This window comes from Lagenorhynchus albirostris, chromosome 19 (assembly GCF_949774975.1).
Source record: "Lagenorhynchus albirostris chromosome 19, mLagAlb1.1, whole genome shotgun sequence".
Classification (NCBI taxonomy): Eukaryota; Metazoa; Chordata; class Mammalia; order Artiodactyla; family Delphinidae; genus Lagenorhynchus; species Lagenorhynchus albirostris.
In genome coordinates this window covers 57,409,136-57,427,299 of record NC_083113.1, presented here as the reverse complement: position 1 = coordinate 57,427,299, position 18,164 = coordinate 57,409,136, and the positions used below count along the sequence as shown (strand labels likewise).

Genomic DNA, 18,164 nt, shown 5'->3' with positions numbered 1-18,164 from the left:
ATGGCTGAGTAGTGTTCCACTGTGTATATGTACCACACCTTCTTTATCCATTCCCTCTGTTGATGGACATTTAGGTCACTTCCACGTGTTGGCTACTGTGAGTAGTGCTGCTATGAACATAGGGGTGCAGGGATCTGTTCGAATTATTATTTTGACTGGATATATGCCCAGGAGTGGGAGTGCAGGATCATATGGTGAGTCTATTTTTAGTTTTTTAAGGAACCTCCATACTGTTCTCCATAGTGGCTGCACCAACTTACATTCCCCCCAATTGGCAGTGTAGGAGGGTTCCCTTTTCTCCACACTGAGTGGGGTCATCTTTGACTGCAAGGAGTACTGGGGCTAGGGGACCAGCGTAGTGGTGAGAAGCTGACATATCTCACCCCGTGTTCCCCAGTCGACTCCGGCTGCCCTCCCACGTTCCACATCGCAGGCCCACGAATGGGTTGACTGAATCGAAGCCACGATCAAAAAGCTGGTGCCATCCACAATTATTTTTTGAACTCGTGGTTTACATCCTGCCCACTTTATAAAAAAAAAGATTCAAGGCAGTTTACAATAGGACAATTAACTCAAAAAGGGCCATTAAAAGTACAAATATTTTAAAAACAGGTGAAAACCATTTAGAATGAAGAAGAGAGAGGTATGTCAGATGATTTAATTACAGAAATGAAAAAATAAACTTAGCTCTAAGCTTCCTGGCAACAAAGGCCCCAAAGGAAAGTTTTCATTGTCTGAAGATGAAAACACACCAGTTCACCTGGCAATGGAAATGCTCTCCTGGCACCAAATTCTAGGAAGACGATGCGTTCTTCTAAAAACCCAAGCGTTGTGCTTTCACTTATTAAAGGAAGGCCGGTATCCAGGTGTCTTTAAATCTTATTAACATGCTTAAAAGAAGACACTTCACTGAATCAAGCATATGAAATGATAACTCTATAGCTCTAACCAAAGTTAAACTGATCTTCTACTCCAGATTTCTGTTCTGGAAACAGCTATTTGCTAATAAAATTGAATGCCAGGTCTTTGGAAATATCAAGTATCCCCAAATACTGAAAGAATCATAGCAACTAATGGTAATTAGGGGAAAATGCAGGAAATAAATGTTTTAATCACAAGTTATCGTTACAGCCTCCAGAGCGTCTGGTGCGAGTTTCGACGCTTACACCTGAACGGCAGAAGTGGGGCACGGCTCTGTTTCCCTGTCAAGTCCTCAGAGGACGCCCTTACTAAATGAAGAGCAGGGGTAAAGCCTTCCACCCCAGGTCAGAGGGATCCACATCCTTAAATAATTACGACAGTAATTGTAATAATGAAATTCTAGATGTGGGCGGGGCGGGGTGCCCAAGAGAGAGACTTAAACTGTGATCTGTTGGTTTTCTCTGAAAAAAGGTCTCTGGTGTGAGGCGCAAATATCTGGAAACATGCGGAAGACCTGGTCTGGCAGGGGCTCCTCGGGAGCCTGCATCATGGAGCCGGCGCTGCAGCTCTTCCCAGCCTCTTCCACCAGCTGTCGGACGTAGAGCTGCTCGACCTGGAGGGACATGCACCACAAGGTCAGGGATGGAGGTGGGGAGGGAGGTGGGCCTCTCTGATTACCCCGGGCTGGAGCCATCCATCAGAACCTCCAGGCCGCCAGTGGATGAGTGAGCAAGCAGTCCTCTGTATACTCTCCCCGCAGTGCTCCAGTCTGGCGAGCCAGGGTCCAGAATTGCACCAGTTAGAGTTCATTTCTTTGACTAGAGTTAAACAAGGGCTGGCAAAGTGCTAATCTGTCAACTTAGACCTTAAGACAACTGAACAGGGGCGACTCCTTCTGAAAAGGAGGTTTTGAGTTTTAACGACCTAAACAAAAGGAGGGGAAACAACGTGGACTCTGAGAGTCCTGGAACATGAGAAGATAGTTCAGGGGTGAAAAGAAAGCGTCTCCTTCCCCCACCCGAAGCGCTCGTCCAAGCCTGCACGCGGGTGGAGCCCCCCCCCAACCCCGGGCCCTGCTGCCTGGTCCCCAGCCAGACGTGCAGGCTGCAAGGTCTGGACGCGAGCCCTGAAGCCGCCGGTTCTCACCTGCACGAGAATGAGCTTGGAGCGCAACGGGGTCATATCTGGAAACTCCTCTCCGAAGCACAGCACCACCCTGCTGTCGGGAAGCCGGCTCTGGCTGTTGTAGAACTGCTGCAGCTCTGCAGGGACACCAGCGCAGGGCAAGGTGTTGGCGAATCCCGGCCTCGCGACCCCCTGGGCCAGGTGGACTCAGGGCTTCCGCACCTGAGCTCGTCCCCCTTCGCGGGGCCCCTTCTACAGAAAGCCCCCGGGAGTTCTCTGGCCAGCAGCCTCAGGGGACCAGAGTGACTGATTTCACACGTCCCGACCTTCCAGGAGGAACTCGCGGGCGTGGGATCCTAGCCACACGCCTCCCAGGATGACGGCAGCCTCGGGCAGCACTCCCGTGCGGGCGTGCACAAGGTCACTCTCTCAGGACGTGGACACGGCTGCCCGGGGACCTTGCCAAGCTGCAGATTCGGACCGCGCAGGCCCGAGCTGGGGCCTGAGACTCTGTGTCAGTAACCAGCTCCCAGGGCCCGGGGACAGCCCCCAACGACGTGGCAAGGCGCTAAGTTCCTTAATCCTCCGACAGCTGCACAGGGAAAGAACCGCACAGGCGCCCCCTCTGCGGGCACCCCCTCTAGACGCCGGGAGTCAGGCAGGGAGGGGCCTCTCCTCCGCGGGCCACCCCTGGACGCACAGGTGGGAGGGAGGCGGGTCGGGACTGACCTCGGAAGAACTGGCTGGTGTCGAAGACCTTGACCACCTCGTCGCGCTCCAGCTTGTTGGGGCCGCCCCTGCCCGCCGCGGCGTTGCCGCTGTAGAACACGCGGCCCTGGCACTGCCGCTTGACCAGCACGCCCTGCCGGCTGCTGTGCAGGAGGACGCCGCGCTCCAGGTGCCCGAACAGCTTCCGCGTCACCTGCCGCTGCCGCTCACTGGGGATGGCGTCGGCCGGCGGGAAGCGCACCAGCTCCAGGCCCTCGGGCCCACACAGCTTGCCGCCGGGCAGGCCGGGCTGGCCCAGGGACAGGCGGCAGCCCTCGGGGCACGTGGTGGTGGTCTGGCCCATCAGCTTGCCCCCGTAGTAGAAGCTGATGACCATCTGGGAGAAGGCTGTGGGGAGGCGGGAACAGGTCAGGGGCCGCGGGAGCAGGGGCCGCGGGAGCAGGGGCCGCGGTCCCTTCTGTACCAGCATGGCCGCGGCCTGCCTTTCTCCCGGGGGGGGGGCGGCTCAACCCTGGGAGTCTCCGGCATTCCGGGGAAGTTCACGCACCCCTTCTAGAAATGATGTTTTCATAGGCATGAATAAATACACAGAATCACTGAGGAAGCCAGTGATTCAAAAAATAGTAAAAATTGCTGGCGGGTCCTCCCTCCCTCTGGGGATGGTCTCTAATTTACAAGTCACGGTTGAGGGGAAACGATGTTGTGACAACTTAAATTCTTCGGAAAATAACTCCGTCTCACAGGCCCTGCTCTACCACTATCACGTACACAGCATACGATTTACACTAGATGTATACAGACATATATACCCATGCACGTATATGAATGTACATATATGTGCACACGCAAACACACACACACACACAGTACTGCCTCCGTTCATAAGGGAAGGAAATGCTAGATCTGATTTCCAGGTTAGTGAAAACAAAGATGTCACCTTTTTCCTGACAAATTCACAGTCGCCTTGGGGTTCCCTGAATTTCCAGTTAAGAAGCTCTCCAAAACCTTTCCTCCAAACCTGTTCTCAGGAAGAAGTCTGAAAAGTTCTCAAATTAAGGCAACGTTTCCCAAAATGTGCCACACGTAAGATGACTGGGGGGCGGGGGGAGACAGCATTACATAAATGAAGAGGTTATTCCATTTTCAATATTCTCTCAATCTCTGATCAAAGAAAGCCCTAGTTTGGTGCCGATGGACCCTTAACACGTAATTCTGACAACCTCCCTTTCAAACGAGGCAGAGAACCTGAGCCTCTGAGCCTTGGGTGGGGGGTAACATAACGGCCAGGATTTCTGAACAGTGTGTCCGGTTGCCACTGGCTTTGCTTTGGCCGCCGAGTTCCTACTTACAGCAAGTGGCACTGGTTCCACCTGTACAGGCCATGACAGATGGTCCCCATTTAAATTAAACTTCATTTTTTAAAAGTGAAACTTAGAGAAAAGTCAGACATTAATAATAGTCCAGGCGGTACCCAGATGTGAAAACCAACTGCGAAGGCGGGGCTCACGTGACCACCGTTTGTTTGGGAACCTGTAAACTAAGGTGAGAGTGCAGACAACAGGCAGTCCAGGGACACCCCCAGAGGGAGCCGCATCTTACTACCTCAAGCTACAAGAAGCACACACACCACCAATGAGCCTGCTGAGTTCAGGGCACCTTCCGAGTGCCCCGGACCCGCCGAGGGCTGCCCCTGGAGCCACACAGGCTGTGAGCGGCCCAACTCCGTGGTGCCCCAGAGAGCTGTGCAGCGCACCACCTGCCCCACTGTCAGGGGCGGCCCCGCGAGCAGCCCGCCTGGCCTGGGTTAACGCGGCCGTGCACTCCTGATTCCTCGGACCCGCCCGCTGGGCTCCGCTCAAACGGCACAGCTCCCTGCTCCATGCCCCGGGCTCCGTTTCCTCCCACGTCGGAGTTCAGCGGCGTTCCCGAATCATGCGGGGTTGTGGGTCAGGGCTTCAGGTGGTCCAGTCCAACGCCTTTACTTGACATTTGGGGAAACTGAGGCCCGGGGGGGCTCAGCAGCACCCGCATCCCAGCCCGCGTCTCGTCCCCCGCTCACCACCCTCCCCACGTGCCGTGTCTGCACCACCTAATGCTCCGCGCTCCGCTCCCCACGCTCCAGAGCAATTCTGACCTTTGTCCCAAATGGATGAAATGCTCCAGATTGACTCTGTCACCGCTCTGCCCCTTTGCCCTGTCATCGCCCAGGCCTTATCTCAAGCCAGCGCCTCTGGGCCGTGTGAACGGCTGCCGCACAGGTGCTCCAGACAGGCCCAGGAGGGCTGTGCAAATGGCCCCTGCGGAGGGGCGGCGCGGGCTGGCAAGGCCTGAGCGGGGACACGCGGCCGCTCCAGCCGAGCGGTGGAGGCCCCGGCGGAGAAGCGCCTCAGCCCGGCCACCGGGGAGCGCAGGCCAGCCTTCCTGCGGATCTAAGAGCCGCACGGCAACCCCGTCCTGCGCCCGGTTTAGCCACTCGCCCACCGAGGACAGCCCTGCTGGGGGACAGTCTGACCACGCTGGCGGCTCAGCACAGATGTCAGGGGCACGGACTCTGGAGCCTGGGCGCCTGGCCCCAGCTGGGTGGCCCGGGCACCGGCTCCACCACTCCGAGCCTCAGTCTCCCCATCAGCAGAGTGGAGACGACGGCCCCACCCCGCCGGGCAGCTGTGAGGACAGCGCGGGCTCGCATTTGTGTCCGGCACGTGTAAGCACCGTGTAAGCGATGGTTAAATAAACTGGGACGACGGGACAAAAGACGAGCTGCGTAGATGAGACCCTTGAAGTTACGTCCCATCCCTGGTCTCACAGCCGTACCGTGCTGAGCCCAGTGGTGGGGACCCATTAGCGTACTGAGTCCTCAAAGCGACCCCTTGAGATGGAGACTATTCATAATGACACCATTTTCCAGGTAAGCAAACCGGGGCATAGACAAGTGAAGGCGCTCGCCCCAACGACGCGACTGCTAATTTGGGGGCCTGGACCCAGCCCTCCCCCGCAGGCCAGCTCCTTGCCTGCCACTCTGACAGTTCCAGACGACGCCCTTGACCCTGGTCACTTCAACGACACAGTCGAGAGCACACGCTGGCGGCCTGAGGCGCGTGTGGATCCGCCAGCACGGTGGGGTGCTGTCAACACGTGTCTGTAGCCAGCGTTTTACATGGGATGTTTCACATAAAAATCCAGACCTCTGGTTTCTCTACAGTAAACGGGGAAAGCAAGGCTGGCTGGGTCTGCGAGTCCACAGGGCAGCGCGGTGGGCATGGGGTTCCACTTTGCCACACTCCCTACCGCTCCCTGGCGCCTTTCACCCGTCCGCTTCACTCACTGCCTCTGCCCTTGCCAGCTTATTCGCCTAGCGGTGGGTGTGTGAACGAAACAGAGGGACCGAAGTCCACAACTTCTACAAGAACGTTTTAGCACTTTCTCGGCATGAGGCAGTGGCTGTGAGTCTCCTCACACGTGGGGTGCTGAGAAGCTCTGGAACAACCCGGGAAACTTCCTCCCTAAACTGTCTTCGCTCACCCAGATGCCGCAGCCCTGTACCCGGCTACTCTTCTGCCCCCAGAAAGCATCAGTCAGCAGACTCCCTGGGCCACGGCCCCGTGACCCAGGCATAAAGCGGTCTCAACAACAGGCTCGCACCAGATGCCTGGGTTTGAGCCCTGCACCCCTCTTCCCAGCTGTGGGACCTCGGGCCAGCAATTTAACCTCTAAGCCTGTTTGTTTCCTCTTCTGTGAAGACGGAGTTCTAACAGCCCCCAGCTCGCAGGGCTGCCGTGCAATGCATAAGAGCTCTAAGAACAGGAGGATTGTTTTCTTTATAATCTTCTGGCCTGGGTGAGACCTGGCTCCACCCCCCCCCAAATACACCCGTCCCCTGAGGGCCTTGGTCGAGACACTGCTCCCTGAGCCCCGTTTCCTCCGCTACACCAGGAGGCCCGAAGCCCGCAGCCCTAATGTCCTGTGGTCCACCTTGATGAGTCAAGCCGCTCGCTTCTCACAGAACAGGGCAGCTACTGGGGAAGACACCGCCTTCCTCTGCCCTGAAGATGCCACCAATGAGCCTGAATGTAAATTCCAGAATCCCCAGCAAAACTAGACAACCGTGTGGCCCAGGCCACCTCTGCCCGCGAGGGACAGGGGCACGGACGGAACGGCCCAGCTCGGCGGCCCACGAGCTGCGTGACACAGGGTTTCTGAGCCTGTGCAGTGGGAACAGTAACAGCACCTACCTAGAGGTGCTGCCGTACTGAGATGAGACCGTGAAAGTCTCAGCACGGATCCTGGCACCCAACTAGCACCATCTTCACCATCACCACCACCTCCGTCGTCATCAACACCGTCACCCTGTCGTCGCCATCATTGTCATTAGTATCCCTATCGCTACAAGCTTGGGCGTGGGAGAGGGTATGTCAGTAAAGGAAACTGACCCCAGGAACGCTGACCAATTATGTCCCTACCAGAAAGTTGTAATAACACTCCGTTAAAACCTCAGAGCACTCTGGTGAGGGGGCTGTCACCGTTGTTCCTACTTTATAGGTGAGGCGCCTGAACTTCCGAACGGTTCCGTTACTCCACCTGGGGTCACACAGAGCTGGGCCTCGAGCGTGTCTGTGCCCACCCTCTTCCTCCTGCATAATTACACCCAGAAAGAACTCTCTGGATCTGTTGGTCCGACCCAAGAAGAAGCCCAAGAAGACCACCGCTTGCTCCCAAGCCAAACAGGGAGAAGGAATCGGACTCCCAACTGCCGACACTGGATCGCGCTCGTCCGCAACCCTCGTGGGCCCCCACGGGTCCGTAGAGCTTCGTTCAGAGAGCTCGCCTGGCCCGCCCCCGGCCCGCCCCGAGCCCCTCCGTACCTGCGTGGTGCGCGTCGTAGGTGCTGTACCCTGGCACCAGCGGCAGGCCTGCTGGAGAGAGACAAAAGCAGCGTGAGACCCAGCCAGACCCCCAGCCGTGTGCGGGGACCCAGTCTCCTTAGGAGCCGCACATGCGTGCTCCTGAGTCCCCGCCGCAGGCTTCCGCCGCATTCAGGGTGTTCCCTCCCGGCACAGCGACCCCTGTTTCATAAAGCCAGACCTCAACCCGACGGGCGGGCAGGGGGAGGAGCCTTCCCCCGTGCTGTGGGACCTCTGATCGTGTGTCGGCGTGACACCACGGGGCCACACTTCCTTCCCGCCCCAGGGTCTGCTCCTGAAATACCCCTGGACTGCGGCCCCTCACCCAGGCCTTGCCCTGGAGGGGAGCCCGGAGCCCAGCGAGTGTTCCCGGTCGCGCTGCCGCAGCACAGGGCCCTGGGGCGACATTGTCCCCCAGCTGCCTGGCCAACTCTGAGGCCGCTAGGCCAGCTGTCACCTCCCGGTCTCCCACAGGGGACAGTGGGGCAAAGAGGCGAGGGAGGAGGCAAAGATGCTCGTGCCCACGGAGGGAGGGTCGTTTCAAGGAGCGGGGGCGGGGGGCATGAGAAGCTAAGAAAAGGGCGAAGGCCTCACTTAGTCCTCACGACCCCGGGGGGGCAGGTCCCGGTGTCTCCATTTTATAGTCAAGGAAACTGAGGCTCGAATAAGATATGCAATTTCCTGGCATGGGATTCGAATCCAGGGCTCCAAGCTCTCCCCATCTCAGATGCCCTCGGCTATCCTTGGCTCTCAGGGGTCCTCACGTCACGAGACTGTCCTAACGGACCTACGAGCCCCGCTGCATCTTCCCTCTGGTCTCCCGCCCCTCCGTCCACCCTTCCCAGGGGCACAGCGGGGCGCGCCACCGCCTACGGGAAGGACACTGTGCCTCCAGGGGACAGTGGCAAGTGGGGCGCGAAGGCGTGGCCGGGCTGTGCCCTTGGGCCCGGAAGCCACGCCAGCTCTCTGGGCTCAGTCACCTTCAGGAAAATAGGGATCCCGGTAGCTTCCCCGCCCACCCACCCCAAGCAGAAAGGAGTGAAGGCCTGAAGGCCGGCAGCCATGGGAACACCTCTGGGGGTGGGGGGGCGAGGCGCCCTCACCTGCGCTGGGCTGCTGCATCCACCAGTCCGGGAGGAGCTGACTCCTGCAGGCCTCGGGCGGGGAGGGGCTCCTTTTGACCATCCCCATGTAATCGTCCACGGGAGGCTGGGGCAGGGGCGAGAGAGGAGAGCGGTGCTGTCACTGGGTTTCCAGACTTAACTGAAACCACGCTGTCATCTCTATCGCACGAGATGAAGCAAAGTTTCCCTTTGCATCTTGAAAGATCCAAGACAATAAATCCACCAGGCTGGGCGGTCAAACCACGAGACCGAAGCCCTGGCCTCTGCGGGGCCCCTCCTGTGTCCACTGGCCTTTTCCATGGAAGTGCCTATTGCAAAACCGAACGGCCAGGTCACGCAGCTGCCCTCACGCCCTGGGGAAGCACGCGGTGACCTCAGACACAGTCTCCCGCGCTCCAGCCCATCTCACTCCACACGCCACACGCCACGTCTAGACTTTCCACCTCTGCCCCATTCCTTAAAGGAGGCTGGCAAATCCAATTAGAAAACGTTCTGAAACCTGCTCTCGCTGTGATCCTCACGTGCCAACGCAAGTATCGCACTCTCTTAGCTGAGCTGGCTGGAAAGCCTTGTATGGAAAACGGGACATCACTGGAAAGGAGTGAAGCCAGGAATTCACTGGGTGTCTGCCAGAGCCCACCCAGAGACTCACCAGCTGCCATCTGCAGGAGAGCCGGGCAGCCCGGAGGAGGCTGCATTGTGTTATCTGCGTTCTCTCCCTCAAAGCACTCCCAGCGATTCTATTATTGCCATGTGAGCGCTGAGAAGAATCTGGAGAGCACCCACACCCCCTTTTGCAAGGCCGTGCGGAATAATTTTAGCTAGGCAATGTCGGCCTTGCAACGTGCAAAAAAACACAGCTACGCAGCGAAAGGTAGCTAAAACTAGTATTCAAAAACCCACGTGTTTTGCCTAAGGAGACCCCATTAAGCCTTCACTTATAGCCTATGAACTATGAGCTTGTGTACGATTCTAATAAGCCTGGTTATATGGCTTTCCAACCCATCAAGGACTGAGAGGTGCGTGTTAGTAAACAGGCAGCCCCCCAGCGCGAGAGCTGTATGATAATGCGTATCATGGCGACAACCCCAGCAGCAAAGAACGTTTACTTTTTCACGACAGCCTGCCTGAAGAGGCAAGGGCATGTATGGTGCCACTCAACATGTGTAAACATGACAAGTTTAGAGGGAACTCCACTGATGCAGAGCCGGCAGCTCGGCCCCAGCCCTCGGGATGAAGGACAGGCTGTAAGTTGCAGGGGGCTGACCGGCGGGCCGAGGCTGGCCTCGCGAGGACGGCGGGTCCTCACGCCCCACCCCTGAGCGAGCGAGAGCCCGAGGCCCCGGATGCCTCGACGGAGCATTCGGGATGGTGCCGCTCTCCGCTGCTCTCCACCGAACACGCGCAGCTTCTGTCGGGGCCGGACCTCCGGAAACGCTGCCCCCACTCACCTCCTTGATCAGCTCGTCGATTTCGGAGCGACCGCACTCCATCTCTGTGGCTTCACTAATGCAACTGGGGGCCACCACGCCTAACTTGCCTACGGAAAAACGGACAAACACATGACAGCCGGCACTGGGGCATCACAACCATCATCAAGGCCACAGTCAGAGGCTTTTTCTTAAGGCTAGGCTGAGGGAAACGGAAGCCAATACGCGTCTTCAGTGGTTTGGGAAAGGCCGAGAAATCCTTCTCCCATGCTGCTTCAGTCATCTGGTCAGCGGGAAGCGGGCTGCTGCTGCGTCCACTCAGAGGACCAAGGCAGCATTGGTCTCTTCCTTCTATCTGCTGAGATCTAAGTTGAACTCACGTCTGATCTACTCTACACCTGACAGAGGTTAGAGTTACCAGCTAGGGCATCCGAAGACAGGCAAAGATTTCCCGGCAAAATGTGTTTGCAGGTTGGAGTCTTTTTTTTTTTTTAAAGTTAACGGGCAGGAAACCTCATTTTGGCCTTTCCCAATAGACATGTGTGCATCTGTGCACGCACGCGGCGCACCGTAAGGGCCCGCGGGTGCCCAGGCTGGAACCCGCCTGCAGCGGGAACCGTCTAAAGGCACACGGGCGTTCCCACAACAAGCACTCCGGACCCGGCTAGTTTCTTCCCCCCTCTCAGGCCTCTTCCCCAACCAGAAACTCACCACATTACATTTATCCACGTGAGATGTATTATGACCAACAAACACTCGTTTGCTGGAATTCATCAGTCCCAATCATCTATAGAACTGACCCACTGTTTCATCCGGACTGAATATTGATTTGATTTTGATTTGAAAAAATCACTCAGAAGCTGCTGATGGGGGAAGCAGGGGGCAGGTGGGGCACCCCCAGAGTAGCCAGCAAAGCCCTGAGGTACCGAGGAGAGTGCGCCCACCTAGGCATTATGCAAATGCAAAGCTTCTCTGCCCCCTGAGAACCGCTGCTCTGTAACATCCACGCCTGCAGGTGACGCTGGCTGCGCTCTGAGCTATAAACAAGCCAGGGTCGCCTGCCTGTTCAAGCTTGGCTGACCTTGTGGGTGGGAGGATTAAGAGAAACTTCTCTATTCCTTCAAGTCACAATTTATTATACTTGGCGATGATGAAAAATTTATCCCAAACTGGAAGTAAGATGGCAATAGAGCATCCGAGAGTATTAGCTAAGAGGTGTCCCCCTAAGGGCCATCTGATTCTCCACGGGGAAGGTCAGTTTGTTTAACTTCCTACTGATTATCCATGAGGGTTCAGACTCAGTAGAGTTAGGTGTTAATTCACAGACAACTAAGCTACAAATGATCACTAGAGAAAAGCGCCCCCAGCTATGGTTGTGCTGCCCGGGCAGGACACTCACAGGTTCGGCTCAGCCTTCTGCCTTTCGCTGACCGTGCACACCTGCGTGGCATGTTCTGTGAAGCAGTCTTGGGTGACAGCACACTGGTGCCCTCGTTAGTGAGTTCAACAACTCTCCACCCCAGGCTCACCATTTATTTCTGAGAGTCACGATTTTAACTTTAAAAATTATGTATCAACATTTTCAACCTCCCTGCGGTGGGAAGAGCCCTCTCAGAAACTCAGAATTCCTGCCCAGCCCTAGGCAGTTTTCAAGGGTTCTGTTTTCTTCCCAGCATTACTGGACAACTAACTAAGCAGCTACGAGGAAAGGACGCTGTGCTAAGATTCTAACGGCTACATCAAATGGCTAAGAAAGTCAACGTGTTGAAAGAACGTTTTAACTAGGGGTGGTAATTAGGTTTCATCTCCTGGGCCAGCTCTAATCTGTAGCAGCTGCAGAGCACAGCACTTTGAAAACGCCTGAGGCCCGATCTGAGCTCAACACATCCTGATCGATTAGTGATGTCTGACCAGAGCAGAGCGTGGACAGCAGGACGGGGGGATGTGAGGCAGGTTTTTGCTATTCTGCTTTAATCTCCTCACAATTGCTTTCCTGGGATTTTACAGCGGGAGGAGACTTCAGGAATTATCACAGCTGGGGGTTCCCAAACAACAGTCAGGATCTAATATCTAGAAGCATATCCCGTCTCCAGCAATGAAGCCAACAGTGCTCCACCTGCAAGTTCATTCAAGAACTCTGCCCTCAACCCCCATCAGCCATCCCGCCTTTGTCCACCTTATTTTCTCCTAGCCTGCTCCGCGAGCTGCTAGAAAACAAAAGGAATCCCTCATCGGCACTGTTCGGGGAGCCTTGCTCCCGTCCAAGCCCGTTGCTGAGCCCCAGGGAGGCCCCAGCACTCGCTCCTGGTCCAACAGTCAGCGAGCAGCAATGCCAGCTGCCACCCCGTCTCCCGCCCCTTCCTCCCGTCCGCTGCCTCTCAACTGGAAGCTGCCACAGTCGGCAGATTGTGGGTGAGGTCAGCGGAAGGAGACCTCAACCTCTGCTGACATAAAGGAGACAACTATTTGTTTAGCTGGACCCCGTGGGCGGCGACTCGAACCCCAGACCCAGGCGGCCTCCGTTGGGCCAAGTGCCCATAAAGAAAGGATACTTACATTTTTGCTCCTCCTCGGGGACGATTCGGTAAACTTTATACGGTTCAGAAATGTCCAGCTGGGACCGGTCTGTCACTTCCTCAAAATCCGGGCTCTTGTTCAAAGCACAGCGTAACCTCGTCTTCCATGTGGCCGGCTCGGCCTTGTCCCCTTCCTTAAACTTCCCTTTAAAAACGGCCCAGGCCTGAAGGAAGGAAAGAAAACACATGAAGTACCCAGCTGGCCCCGGGACCATGCACACCCGGGGCCGCGGGCAGGCCCTGCTCTGCTCGCCCTCCTGAAGGTCCTCAGTCAAGGATTTCAGGGTTCAGGGACCCCAATCAGACCACTTCCTCTGACAGAAGTGAAAAGACCCAGGTTGGGGGTGGGGGCAGGGGGAGGGGGTTCCGGAACTCGAACCCAGGCCCAAGGACACACACACATGGATCTTGGATCTGTCCCCTGCAAATCCTCCCCTGGACCAGAGGGCCAGGAGGAGCCTGAGGTCAAGCAGCGCAAAGAGGAAGTTGCACATGGTTTCACTCGAATGTTCAAAACAAAGAACAATTTGTTGCTTTTTCAAATCAACCTCTAGCTACAACGTAGCACGAAAAGGGAACATTTGCAAAGAAGCCTGAATGTGGTCATCCACTGCCCTGCTACTTTTAACAGAAATTTTGTTTTGCATTTTGGCGTTCATTCTAACCTTCCCCACCCCCTTCTCCCCTACCGCTCCCCAGGGTACTGTTTAAAATGCAAACAAATGTTTTCGCTCTCTGTGGGTTTTTTTTTACAGCTCTGTTTTCTGACCTCTCCAAACCTTAGAATCTGAACTAGGACCAGAAATTCAAAGCTGGAAACTTTAAGTCAAAATGTAAAATGGGGCAGTATTTAAAAAAAAATTAAAAACATGTGGATGGGCACAGTTTTTAGATTTCAAATTTGGAATACCGACACACCAATCAGAGGGTCACTACTGTCAGGTGAAACTAACGTTTGGTGTCAGGCAAAATCAGACATGTCTTCCAGCCTAAAATAACAGGAGATCTGGAGGGAATTCTCAATGCTCACCGGGGAAAATGAAATTCTAAGAGCTGACTTTCCCCAAGGTGACCCAGTCTGGGATTAAAAACCAGCTGTTTTGACTTCCAACCCAAGGAATTTCTACTTCAGCAAGCAGCAGGCAGGTGTTCCCAAGCTTAATGCATATACCGATCCCCTGGGAAGCTCGTTAAGATGCGATTCCTGGGCCCTGCCCCTCAAGAGTCTCCTTGGGTACCTGTGGGTTAGGTCTGGGAACCCGTATCTTTAGCCTACATCCCAGTGATTCTGACTTAGGTGGCCAGGAACTCCATAACACCCTGAGTCAGATTCCCATTTAAAATAGTCCTGGTAGAGCTTCCCTGATGGTACAGTGGTTAAGAATCCACCTGCCAATACAGGGGACACAGGTTTAAGCCCTGGTCCGGGAAGATCCCACATGTCGCAGAGCAACTAAGCCCGTGAGCCACAACTACTGAGCCTGCGCTCTAGAGCCGCGAGCCACTACTACTGAAGCCTGTGTGCCTAGAGCCCGTGCTCCACAACAAGAGAAGCCACCGCAATGAGAAGCCCGCGCACCGCAAGGAAGAGTAGCCCCCACTCGCCGCAACTAGAGAAAGCCCACGTGCAGCAACAAAGACCCAATGCAGCCAAATAAATAAATAAATAAAATTTATAAAATCGCCCTGGCTTTTCCCCCGATGTAAGACAAGTTCAGTGCCTGTGCTCTCTGCTCAGCTGCCGCCCTAAGCTCAGAGTCTGCAGTCTTACCCGAGGTCAAGGAACCGGAGAAGCGCCCTTACTCATACTAGTGAGCACGCGCAGTCACTTCCTCCTCACAGACGCCGGACTCCCCTTTAGAAACATGTTTAAAAGTAAATGGCTTTCAAGCCTTTTCCCTCTTTTTCTCTTCGTTTATTAACTGCGTCACAGACCAAGCACTGATTTATGTTTTTCATAGAAATTTAAGTGTAAACTGTGTACACACTGAACGGTAATTTCAAACGTGCATTTACGTTAAATGCGGTTTCTCCACCTGGCGCTAATGACGTTTGGGGCTGGATCACTCTTCGCGGTGGGGGCCATCCTGGGCATGCTGGGAGGTCCAGCAGCATCCCTGGCGTCTACCCACTACTGTCAGTAGCATCCCCTCTCCCCGCTGTGACACCCAGAACATCTCCAGACACCACCAACTGTCCCCTAAGGAAGTACTATCATGACTCACGCGCATCCTCATTTGAGAACCACTGAGCTGGTAATCCGCGTTACCAATGGGACTGGAAGACCGTGGATTTGGGGGCCATATTAGGCCGGCTGGGGTGTATCCAGAGCTGCACAGCCCACGGGGCACTGCCGTGGGCACTTGTCCATTCAAAGCTCACGCTCACCCCATCAGGAAAGCCAGATCCAGAGAGCAAGGCAGGGGCCCCACAGTCAGGACGTGCACCGGGCTGCATCGGGTGCCCCACCGCCAGCCTGCCCTGAGCCCTCGCAGGGCTCTCTGGCCAGCTCGAAAATACCAGCTTACCTGGGTGACCTCTCAGGGCTCTTCAAGAGTAAATGCTAGACAGAACAGAGGGATCTGAGGCCCGTCAACAGCCACGCAGCGGCTCAGAATACACCAGAACCTACGTCTCCCCTGTCCGTGCGCTGCTCTGCACTGGTCAGCAGCCAGCGTTAAACCCGGGACCACCGGCTCTTCCCCATTTAACATTATTGTCTCATAGAGAACAGACTTGTGGTTGCCAAGGGGGAGGGATGATTGGGAGTTTGGGATTAGCAGATGCAAACTATTAAATACAGAATGGGTAAGAAACGAGGCCCTACTGTAGAGCACTGGGAACTATATTCAATTTCCTGTGATAAACGAAAATGGAAAAGAATATAAAAAAGAATATATATATGTATAACTGAGTCACTTTGCTGTGCAGCAGAAATTAACACAACACTGTAAATCAACTACACTTCAGTAAAATTTAAAAACAACAGAAAACAAACATTACCGTCTCATTTTGTGCTTTAAAAGTCAAATGCGATTTTCTTCCTCGAAGGCCTGCTGAATTGGAAATATCTGCTACGAAGTACGTTCTAATTTATTCAGGCCTGTCAAAAGCCTGGTCAATGGCAGAAAAATTAACGAGTCGTAACCCTCAGTTAACTAGATCTTCCCCCTCAACTTTATGAAAAGGAGGCAAAATACTTTTTTAAGAATAAGTATGAGCTGATATCAGGGCCTCATCATACAGTCAGGGATAATACAAAATGAGCTAATGTCTTTTTCAATCTCCTGTCTCTGGTCCACACCGCGAAGCTGCCCTCACGATGACACCTGCAGACAATGAAGGATTCTCTGGTGTAAGTGGCTTCTTACGATCCCTAAGTCAAGAAAGCAGGCTCATTTTTTTTCTCTTAACTCATACATTTTTGAAAGGTTTGCTTTGAATGTTTGCAACAAAAGGTTCTCTACTTAAACAGAAAATCCCCAAGATGGCTCAAGGCCTGACTGCTGGCTTCTTCCAACAGCAGAGCTCTGTTGGTGGACAGGGCAGAGACGTGCCCCTTGGTGGATGGAAGTAAGCACCACTTGGGGACAGGCCAGACAGGTCTTCCGCCACGTGCATGTCCACCAGCCCAGGATGTCACCCTTCGGGTGGCCGCCCAGCTCTGGGTGGGCGCCTGGTCTCCCTCCCGCCCCCATTCCTGCCGAGATTGTAGACTCATTTCAGATTGCCACACTGAGGGACTGCGTAATCAACGGAAACATTGGGAATCTTGCACATTTTTCTCAACGCTGTTGAAACGGCCATGAAGAACATTGCATAAGATGTATAAATCTGGGGCTCTATTTCATTACCCCCCAGAGCAAAGCGGGAGCAGGGTGAAAGGAGAGGCCTGCATCTCCGCCGGCAAGCCACAAGCAGGGCTGCGCAGCCACTGGTCTCGCCCCCAGTCCCCTCCTGAAGCAGTTTTACTGACTGTCAGCCTCCAACTGTGCCCTTAGCCCCCCACGCCTCTGCTTCAATCTGTTCATCCTGGCCACAGTCCACTCCTAGCAGGCTTCTCAAAGGGGAGGGGGGCGTCTGGCAATGTCAGAGGCATTTTTTGTCGTCACAGTGGGGCAGAGGGTGCTACTGGCATCTAGAAGGTCAAGGCCAGGATGCCGCTAACACCCTCTTAGGTGCACGAGATGGACCCACACAAGGAACAATCTGGCCCCGGGTGGCGGAGCCCCGGCTCACAGCCATCTATGATCGAGAATTCCCAATCGACTGGCTGGACCTTGGGCAATATTAAAATTTAGACGGAGCCGTTCCCAAGAGAAATTCCCCGAGATGCCAAAGGCAAAACGCTTCTCCGAGAGAGGAATCCACGAGGCCACCAAGGAGGAGAAAGGAGGCATGAGCAGGGCCCAGGCTCCCGACCGGGGCTCCCTGAAGGGAAGAAGCCTGCCGGATGGATGTCCAGGCCACGAGAGCCCCCTGAAGGTAAGCGCAGAACGTCCGCACGCGCCCCCTTTTCGTGGAGGGGCAGGCAACTGGCATCAGACTGTCAAAGAGCTGTGACCCGCGCGGCACGGTAACAGAAGTGCTGAGACGTGCAGCCCCCCTGCAACACCAGGCAGAGACGTGAAGGACTGAAATGCCTCACAAGCCAGCTCTGACCTATCAGTGCTCTGCTCTGGGGCCAAGGTATAATAATCTCTGTCATTTTGGCTGTGTTGGGGACAGTCGTCCCAGCTAAGGGTCCAGTGCTGTGCTGGGGTCCTGCAGGCCTTTGCTCCCCTCACTCATGCACGCCTGGGGTCTGGCTCTGCGCCCCCCACACCCTGCTCAGCCTCCTGGCTCCTTCCCACACTCACTCACTCTCCCCTCCTGGACTCTGGCCCCCAAATGCCCACACGACAAGCACATATAGCAGCAGTTTGCAACCCAGATTCGGAGTCGGATCACCTCTGATATGTCTGTTTGCAAACATGGAGGCCTGGCCTCACCTTGGACCTAGGGCTCCAAGTCTCCCAAGGGGCGGAGCCCGCACTTCTGTGACCCTGATGACCGATGGGGGATTCTGATGACCCGGCTGGGCTGCAGAGCTGGGACGCCCTGGCTCCTCTGCCTGGATCTAGGTGATGGGTACGGCTAGGGGTTGGGAGCCTGGGCTCACGGCTGGGATGCCTGGGTTCAAACACTGGCTCCATCATCCAAGAGCTGGGAGATCTTGGACAAGTCACATCTCCTCTTGGAGCCTCTACAGAACAAGGACAGGAACGGCACCTACTGCATAGGATTGTGTGAGAGGAAAACAAATCAAACACGTGCGGCTGGGCCTCGCACAGAGCAAACTCTCAGTCAGTGCTGCTG

The 18,164-nt window shown here is 55.3% G+C and overlaps 1 protein-coding gene across 6 annotated transcripts in view; it reads right to left on the bottom strand.

Annotated features, from left to right (window-relative positions):
• Positions 1–510: 510 nt before the first annotated feature.
• IRF8 (interferon regulatory factor 8) overlaps positions 511–18,164 on the bottom strand; it is a 93,858-nt gene continuing 76,204 nt past the window's right edge. For 4 of the 6 annotated variants that reach the window (XM_060129654.1, XM_060129656.1, XM_060129653.1 and 1 more), the window contains exons 3-9: positions 12,787–12,970; positions 10,252–10,340; positions 8,780–8,885; positions 7,638–7,688; positions 2,776–3,162; positions 2,068–2,183; positions 511–1,534 (exon numbers count right to left, since the gene is read on the bottom strand). In XM_060129654.1, the coding sequence (XP_059985637.1) occupies positions 1,358–1,534; positions 2,068–2,183; positions 2,776–3,162; positions 7,638–7,688; positions 8,780–8,885; positions 10,252–10,340; positions 12,787–12,970 (1,110 nt within the window). In that variant the 3' untranslated portion in view covers positions 511–1,357. Of the gene's footprint in view, positions 1,535–2,067; positions 2,184–2,775; positions 3,163–7,637; positions 7,689–8,779; positions 8,886–10,251; positions 10,341–12,786; positions 12,971–17,797; positions 18,081–18,164 lie in introns of all 6 variants that reach the window. The other 2 variants (XM_060129651.1, XM_060129652.1) reach the window with 2 other exon arrangements.